We start from the raw sequence: 9,165 nt of genomic DNA, 5'->3' as shown, positions 1-9,165 counted from the left end.
CTGAGAGTAGCCCAGTGGTCACTGGCATTGCCTGGGAACTGCTGTGGGGCAGAGATAACAGGCACGGGAAGGGTGTGGTGGCAGGATTGCTCCAAGAGCCTGGCTCTCATGTAAACAATGAGCTGCCCCCTACCAGGGCAGGAGGTGATTCATCTCCCCTGCGGGGCTGAGTCTGCTGGCCTTGCTGGCCAGGCACAACGCTTTGCCCCTCCCTGTGTGGGTTGGCGATCAACCCCAGTCTTCTGGTAACTGGCTTGATTTCAAAGCTTGGGTGTGTCCAAGTGGTCAGGGTGGCTCAACTGTCCCCAAAGAAGCAGCAACCTCAGCTCCTGAGAACTGGCTGGGTTTTAGGATCAGGAGAGCAGACAGCAGGGACAAGGGGTTTCACCTACTCCTTGAACCTCCACCTACCCGTGTCAAGTGATATACACTGAGAATGGCCACAGCATCTTCCTGGGCCACCACTTCATCAACTCTGAGAAATAATCCCAACCAAGAAGATGGAGAGGGAACCCGAGCTTTTGCATTTGTGTGAAAATAGGCTAGAAGAGGCCAATGCATCCAAGATACCCAGATATAAGAACACAGCTCTTTTAATAGAGCAACAGACCCCAAGTGGTACGAGGACACTGTCCATGATGCCCCGCTCCTATGTGGCAATGTCCTTTTAGCTGGAATGCTACACAGAGGCTCCTCTTGGGGCGGCATCTGGGGAGCAGGTCTCAGTCCTAAAATATACAAAGCGGTACCTCCCCATGGGCATCAGTCACTGGGCTGCAGTCTTATCAAGTCCTGGAGCAGCCCCTCCCTCAATAGAAAGGAGAATGTCCGAGTCACCCCAAGCTGGCCCCTTAGGTCACTGCTTGGCCTTCTTCACAATGGTGCCCACAGCCGAGATAACGGTGGTCTTGGAGCCACTGGCACTGGTGGTCACTGTGACGACAGCTGGCAGGGTTGCTGTGGTGGTGAGGATGGTGGGCTGGGCTATGGTTGTCACCGGGATGGCTGAGTCCCACTTGCTCTTTCTTTTCTGGGCATCTGTGAATAAGACAAGAGAACAGTCAGGACCAACACAAGCCAGACAGCCACACCTCATTTCCAGAAGACCAGCAGCCAGAGCTTAGGGAACAGAAACTGAAGGGATGCCAGCCCCAGAAAGCCAAGGGGCAGCCAGTGAACTGGGGAGCCTACCCTGCCTTCCAAAGCTGGTTTGCAAACTCTGGGCTGAGAAAACAGCACAGCAAGGTAGACCTGAGGTCTACGTTCTCAGTGGGACTCCCAGTCTCTGCAGGGTCTGCTCCCCCACACAAGGCAGGGAAACTCTCATTCTGTCGTATAGCTAGAAACAGACAAGCTGCCTTCTACCTGCAACAGCTGTGCTGGCCGTGGTGGTGGTGGTGGCCGTGGCGTTGGTTGTGGTGCCTTTCTTGGTGCCTGTCACAAACTCAATCTAGAGGGGAAGAGGGAGAGAGTAAGATCTGGGAAAAGCTGTTGGTCCCATCTTCTTGCCAGCACATGCTTCTGGGGGACGGGAGTTTGGCACCATACAAGCAGGCATTGAGAACCAGCTCTGCTGTGAGGGTCTGGGGAAGGGAGAGGTGTTGGAGAGGTGCCTGGAGGGGACTTTCACTACTCTGCAGAGTTTCCCAAGCACACAATGGACACCTTCTGGCATCACCAGGTCTCTGCAAACACCCAGGGGAATGTCTGCCTGCAGCCTGCCTCACATGCCCAGCCCCTCCTCCTCATATGCACAGGAGAGCAAGCGGCGCTGCCAGTGAAGGGAAGCACAGCTCAGATAAGGTTTTACAGCAAGCCTGGGGTTTGGAAGGGGAGGGAAAGCAGAGAGAAGAGCAACTCCATCAAGGGTCAAGAATGAGAAATCCTGACCATTCCACAGCACCAGCTCCCAGAGAGCTGCCTGTACACCTACCCCTCTGCCTGAGGGGCGAGGGGGCATCCCAGAGGCCGCAGCTGCTGCAGGAGGGTCAGGCCAAACCAAAGGTGGGAGGTGCCTATTTCCTGAGATTTCTCTCTCGGAGACTCTTGTCATAAAATGCCTAGAGGGCATTTGGTCTGATAATCAAATATCTGTTTCCCAAAAAATCCAGTCTGCTTGGGAAGAAGTGGTCCTCAGGGTCCTAAAGTTGAGGGGTTCCCTGGCTATAAGACAAGGGACATACAGGGAAGGACTGAGGCAGGCCACCAAGGTCAGCTCTGTAGGCCAAGAAAGGCACAGACCAGAGAATTCTCAGAAAAATAGTTGCTTCCATTCAAGCCAGGGAGGACACTGATGACCCAACAGAAATAAAGCCACCAGGGCTCTGCAGGGGAGGGGAGGGGAGGGGAGGGGAGAGAGGCTATAAATGCAGCAAACTACAAGACCCCAAGAAACCAAACAGAAGCAACTGGAAAGTGATTTTAAGCTGAGATAGGTTGGCAATTCAGCAAAGCCTGTTCCATCCACAAAGCACGCTTAAGGCTGCTCAGAACATGGTCAGGCCATGAACCAGCCAGGGCTGGAGGTGGGGTTGGGCAGCCTGGAAGCCATCTGGTTTAGCCAGCAGGAACCATGCACTCCAAACACCTGCCCCTTTCATCCAGGACCTTAGTCCATCACTTACTTTGGTTCGTTCCTTTTTGGCTTTTTCCAATTTGTCCATTTCAATCTTCTGGGCTTTGGCTACAAAGACAAGATAAGCTATTACAAAAGCAGCCCTGAACAGTTCTCCACTTCAAGCCAATGGACCGAGTCCAGCACTCGCTGCATCCCATGTCTCATTCGATGCGCTGAGGTACCTAGGCCTTGTAGGGTCCCAAACTGGCAGTTGTGGCTGTCCTATACAAGGGGTGGGGGTCCAGCAGCTCCTGAGCTCCAGCTGCCAGGTGAGAATACAGAAGGCCCAGTGTGGACTACTTTCCTAGTGACCGTGAGAAGCTGGAATTATCTATTTTTAGGTCAAATGTTGGTAACTAGTTCAAATTAAAGCAAGACAAGACTTGTGTGGGCCAAACAAAACATCTACAGGCCAGATCTGGTCCATGAGCTGCTAGTTTGAGACCTGTCATTTGAGGACTTGGACCCTTTAAAATTCCTCCGTTTTCCCTAACGAACCCCTTGAGAAAATGCTGCACTCTCACTGACCTCATATCATACTGTCCCCCTGCATGGGACAATGTCTACACCTAGTTGGTTGGTCTCTATTCATCCTCAAATCTCTGCTTGAACATGATTTCCTCAGCTTCCAACCCCTGATCTGGTTAGGTGGCCTCATTTGTACCCATCACAATACTCATTGCTCGAATTCCTCCTTCTTTGCAGTTTTACAAGCCTCATTAGTCAGGGATGGTGTCTGTCTTGTTCAGGACTATCAGCTCCTCAGTCATGGTCTAATGTAGAGGAGACCCTGAAACACATACTGCCTGATGACTAACCAACTGCATGGACAGATGAACCGATGGATGGATAGATGGGTGAGCGGGTGGGCTGACAGGTGAACAAACGAATACAGAGATGGCTACCTACCTAATGCCTCATAATAGGAGTCCTCAGACCAGCCATGCGGGTCAAACATATCCTGAACAATGAAAAGGTTAAAGCTGCAGTCAGTAAGGGCCATCGGATGACAAATAACTTAAAAACCCAAGTCTCCCCTCCCCAAGTCTTTCCACCAGACCCTCTTGGCCTGGGGCCCAGTCTGTCTTCAAGGGCATAGGGGCTCAGCTCTTATCTCTGGTCTCCAATCAGGAGTGGCCAATTGTTCTTTGGAAGATGAGAGTACAGTGAGTCCACACTCTCATTACTGGACTATTTCACAGCAAGAGAGGCGGAGTGGCTTGCAGGTCACATGGACCCTTCTGTAGCTCTGGGATGAACCCAGTGAAGCGAGTGCCAGCCCTGTGTGCTTGCCCTCAGCACTCAGCCTCCACGCACAGGACGTACCTTTGGGTAGTTGGTGCCAAGCTCATCAATTGCACAGAACTGGATCAGCTTCTCATAAATGCTGAAAAAAGAAAACCACCAGACCCTGAGCAGGCCCAAGGCTCCTGGCTTGGCATGGCATTAGGTTTTGAGATCAAAACTATACAGGTCCTGGGCTCAGACAAAATCTGTAAACCCAGGTGAACTGTTCTAATCAAGCTTCCTGATGGGAGGGAAATGTCCACTGGCTTGACGTTAGAAGTCATTCCTGCCCTCGACTCTCGCAGAGATGGACTGCTAGCCAGGGGCCAAGGCAAGTCCGGTGCTGAGGTTGGGGTCTGCATTTTTGAGGTCTTACCTGGACATCAAACCTTCAGTCTGTGGCTGGGTTGGGGCTACCACTCAGGCCCACACAAAGGGCAGGTCCCTGCTGTCACCACACCAGACTCTTTCCTAGGTGTGTCACTTGCTCAGGCACTGGATAGAGTAAGACCCAGACACAGCTCTGTTCCTACAGCCTATCACCTACACACAGAATTAGTGACTTTCTACAGGTGGAAGAACTCACAATAATGGTCTAGTCCAGTCCCTTCACCGCACAGATGAGGAAACTGGGGCCTTATGGGGTCATGTGCTGAAGGAGCAGAGCAGGGATGGGACCTAGCCGGCTGTCCCATCCCAGCCCAGGCCTCTTGGCTTCCACTCCACACAGTGTTTATGTTCAGTATGGGCCTGAATTGGCAGACCTCCAGCTGGGACAGCAGTCTGTGTGATGGCCCCACTGGACTTGGGTGGGATCTTAGCTGGGTCTCTGCTTCCACCTCCATGGGGGCATCCCAGTTCCCAGTCCAACATCAATGACTCAATTGACCCTGCAGCCGTACAGGAAACTCACCTGGGGTTCCGAAACTCCTTCTTCCTTTGGATAATGTAGTTCATATCCATTCCCTCCTTTATCTTCCGCTCGTAAAGCTTTTGGATCTTGTCCTATGGAAGAGAAACAGAAAGCATTTATGACCCCACCACACTCCCCATGAGCCCAGTCCGTGGGCACATTTGCTGTGTGGATACAAGGACATAGGAGATCCAGAGAACCACGTAGAGCCCTGCCCCAGCCACAGTGTCCTTCCCCACCTAGCCTTTGACCAGTGCTGAACACGAGTAAGATAAACCAAGACCAGCCTGTTTACATTGCGCTTTCCTCCCGACTCCCTGAGTAGTCCCTTACTACAGTGAGTAGTAAGAAGGTCATGGGCATAAAAGCCATGGAGATCAGGGACAAATCCCCACCTGCATCATCAGCTACTGAATCATCAGAAGAGGAGTTTCAGGTGCTAGCTAGCGGTGATGGACAGGGGCTGAAGGTTGGTTTTACATTTTTTTTTTTTTACATTTTAACATAGGGTTAAGTCCTCAGCAGGAGACCGAAAGGCTATGTCCTTTCAGAGGAAAGCAGGTTTAGAGATTTTTGGACTTGGTCTCACACACTTCCTAGAAGTCCTTTGTGGGGAGGCTCACAGACAGCCTTCCTGCCACCTTATCAAGAGGCACAGTCAGGCCTGACCTGTGGTGGCGCAGTGGATAAAGCATCGACCTGGAAATGCTGAGGTCGCTGGTTCGAAACCCTGGGCTTGCCTGGTCAAGGCACATATGGGAGTTGATGCTTCCAGCTCCTCCCCCCCTTCTCTCTGTCTCTCCTCTCTCTCTCTCTCTGTCTCTCCCTCTCCACTCTAAAATGAATAAATAAAAAATAAATAAAAATTAAAAAAAATAAAATAAATATATCTCTTTAAATAGCTCAATAAAAAAAAAAAAAGAGGCACAGTCAGGGGCCAAGAGCTCAGCTCTCACTAGCAAGAGGCAGGATGGGTTAAAAGTCCCATGGACACCCTTCGGGAACATCAAGAGAGGTTATTGACTCTCTTTGTTAGGCTAATCTGTCTGCAAAGATTGACCAAGGGAAGCACCAACAGAGGTTTTCAATTCATTTACCAGGGATGAGAGAATCCAGGATGGACAACATTACAGCAGCGGTAATGGAGCAAGGCCTCGGCATATGGAAGTGAACCCATCTCTCACAGATGACTTTTCTGTGTATTCTGCACTATCAGTTGGGTTCCCCCCATCTCAGGTGAATGAAAAGGCATGCAGTGTCATATTATCTACCAGTAGGAGGATCCAAAAAGGACAAATATTCTGAACTTGAAGTCTGAGCTGGCTGTTTGTCTCTTCCTGGCAGATTGCTACACTGTCCTTACAAGCTGTGACTTGTTGCCTGGTATGGAGATTACACTATGCTGGGGGGTGACAGGTAGAGGTTGATGACTCAGCAAAGGGAGAAGACTTCTGGGAAAGGGAGAGAATCTTCAGAGCCCAAAGCCCCAGCACCCTGCATTCCACAGCCCCAGGCCCTATTAGTCATCCATCCATTAGGGTGATGGCCCAACCTGTAGTGTAGCCAGAGGCTCCAGTAGAGTCTATGGAATCAGACGCAGAGCAGGTAGACCAGCTGCCACTCTTGGGCAGCCATGGGTGTCTGCTCTATTGTTTGTCACAAGATCCCACTCACAGGGGCCCTCCAGAGGGACAAGAAACAATCTCAGAGGCTAGAAAGACACAAACCCCAGCTGTCCCTTGAGGGCTGCTCCCAAGGTAGTAACTACACTAAATTCTCCACTTCCTTGCGGTATCAAAGCCTCATGTCATCATGTCAGGTCTGAATGAAATTGTATAAGACAAAAAGCTAGCGAGCTGGCATTTTTTGGAATACAAGAATAAAAATTTTATGCATAGAAAAACACTCGTGTCTTGCATTTCTTTTTTCTCTTTTTTTAAAAAAGATATTGAGGCCCTGGCCGGTTGGCTCAGTGGTAGAGCATCGGCCTGGCGTGCAGAAGTCCCAGGTTCGATTCCCGGCCAGGGCACACAGGAGAAGCACCCATTTGCTTCTCACCCCTCCCCCTCTCCTTCCTCTCTGTCTCTCTCTTCCCCTCCCGCAGCGGAGGCTCCATTGGAGCAAAGATGGCCTGGGCGCTGGGGATGGCTCCTTGGCCTCTGCCCCAGGCGCTAGAGTGGCTCTGGTCGCAACAGAGCGACACCCCGGAGGGGCAGAGCATCGTCCCCTGGTGGGCGTGCCGGGTGGATCCTGGTCGGGCGCATGTGGGAGTCTGTCTGACTGTCTCTCCCCGTTTCCAGCTTCAGAAAAAAAAAAAAAAAGATACTGATTAAAAAAAAAAAAAAAAAAGATATTGATTTTAGAGGGAAAGGAAGAGGGAGTGAGATAAGTTACTTCACTTTAGTTATTCACTGATTGGTTCTCGTTATGTGCCTTGACTAGGCAAGCCTGGGATTTCAAACTGGTAACCAGGGTTCCAGGTCAACCCTCTATCCACTGCATCGCCACCACAGATCAGGCGTGGTTTGCATTTCTATCATTTGTTCTTTTACATTCTGATGGTCCTTCAGTTTCTTAGCAAAGTCCTTCTGAGATGTTCCCATTGGCTTGGATAGGTTGCATAGAAAAGATTATGATATCCGTTTGACCAATGGTGGCGCACTGGATAGAGGGATGCTGACAACCCAGGTTCGAAACCCTGAGGTTGCCAGCTTGAGCATGGGCTCATAGACATGACCCCATAGTTGCTGGCTTGAAACCCAAGGTCACTGGCTGAAGCAAGGGGTCACTGGATCAGCTGGAGCCCCCGGTCAAGGCACATATGAGAAAGCAATCAATGAACTAAAGTGCTGCAACTATGAGTTGATGCTCCCCATCTCTCTCCCTTACTATCTCTCTTGCAAAAAAAACACCAAAAAAATAGTATCTTCTCTGCTTAGGCTTAGGACTGCATACAAGTTAGGGTGCCCTAGCTGGAGCAGCCCCCGGGGATGTGGCAGAGGGTGGCAGTGGGTACAGAGCCAATTCCTGGCAGTGGGCTAAGGGAGTACCAGGACTCAGGCTCTTTTCCACTTGGGCTGTTCCTTTTACAGAAGCCTTTCAATGTGTCAGACTAAACCAGACAGCTGGCCAGGCCTCCTCAACTACATGGCCTCAGCAGTCAGGCTCTGTGCTTACTTGTAAGTGATTCGAACATCTGCCAGGGGGCTCAGGTGGGATCTTAATTTCATCAGGTGACATGTTCCGCACTCTTTCAGAAAAGGACGCTGTTGAGAGAGCAGAGATAAAAATCCTATAGGGAGGTGGGGGTTAGGATAGGGAGGAGATAATGGGGGAAAAAAAGCACACATAAAATGTTTTCAGGAATGAACAAATGTTACAAAACACTGTTCAGAGTGGTCTCTTTCAGAGGTGGTGTCATTTGAGTTGAGAAAACATGACCAGAAGGAGCCAGCACGTGCCAACTTGGGGGAAGAATGGCTCAGGCAGAGGGTACAAATGTAAAGAATGCATGCCACCATGTCACAGCAAGAAAGAGCATGTCTGGGGCGTGATGGTAAATGGGAGGTGGGAGGGGAACAGCTGGGATCTGCGGCATCTGCCAGTTTCCATGGTGAAAATTGTGCCCTGGCCAATTTCAAGTTACCAATGTGAAGTCGCTGAACCCAAGGCTGGTAAGAGCTGTGTACACTGGCTGACAGTGTGAGCCGACTCCACTGACTCCAGCCCTCCACTGGCTGTGTTCCTAAAACACCCTCCCAGGATTCTGGAAACTCAGTTGTTTGGCACCACCCTTCTTACCCTAAGATAGAGGAGAAACAGGGCACAGGGCTCCCTAGGTTGGGGGGGGGGGGCTCAAAGTATTCAAAGCTGCCTTGTGCATAAATGACATTTTTAAAAATTACCTGTTGGAGATTAGTTTTGTCTTTAAAACAAAAACAATCAACCTTCTTTTGGTCTACCCCATTCTTGGGAACAAAAGGCTTGATTCTGATGTGGAGAATCACAACTCCCTAGGGACAATTCCCTCTGAGACCTGCCATTGCCCACCCAAGTTTCTCTCCGTCCCCCTTCCCTGTGCCTCTGGCCACCCTGGCGACTGCAGAGTTGTGTTCTGGATCACTCAGACAATACACTATTTGTTGTAAGAGTGAGTCTGTGCTCTTTAAAACATTCATTCTCTCATGAAAAGGACCATACAATGAGCAAATAGCAGGCGGGACGGGTTGGGGCAGGATGAAGGGAAAGAATGAACAAACCAGCACCAATAACACCCAGTGAGAACTTACTGGGTGCCCACTGTGTGTCAGGTCCTGGGCCCCGAGTAGCCATGGGACTCCATGGGGAT

The 9,165-nt window shown here is 50.6% G+C and overlaps 1 protein-coding gene across 1 annotated transcript in view; it reads right to left on the bottom strand.

Annotated features, from left to right (window-relative positions):
* Window positions 1-575: 575 nt before the first annotated feature.
* Window positions 576-9,165, bottom strand: part of SAP30BP (SAP30 binding protein) — a 44,674-nt gene continuing 36,084 nt past the window's right edge. The window contains exons 5-11 of the mRNA XM_066235698.1: window positions 7,995-8,083; window positions 4,818-4,909; window positions 3,944-4,004; window positions 3,527-3,578; window positions 2,625-2,683; window positions 1,366-1,450; window positions 576-1,038 (exon numbers count right to left, since the gene is read on the bottom strand). Of these exons, the coding sequence (XP_066091795.1) occupies window positions 857-1,038; window positions 1,366-1,450; window positions 2,625-2,683; window positions 3,527-3,578; window positions 3,944-4,004; window positions 4,818-4,909; window positions 7,995-8,083 (620 nt within the window). The 3' untranslated portion in view covers window positions 576-856. The remainder of the gene's footprint in view (window positions 1,039-1,365; window positions 1,451-2,624; window positions 2,684-3,526; window positions 3,579-3,943; window positions 4,005-4,817; window positions 4,910-7,994; window positions 8,084-9,165) is intronic.

This window comes from Saccopteryx bilineata, chromosome 6, assembly GCF_036850765.1.
Source record: "Saccopteryx bilineata isolate mSacBil1 chromosome 6, mSacBil1_pri_phased_curated, whole genome shotgun sequence".
NCBI lineage: Eukaryota > Metazoa > Chordata > Mammalia > Chiroptera > Emballonuridae > Saccopteryx > Saccopteryx bilineata.
The sequence above is the reverse complement of the archived record's forward strand: the minus strand, read 5'-3'. Positions and strand labels throughout refer to the sequence as shown.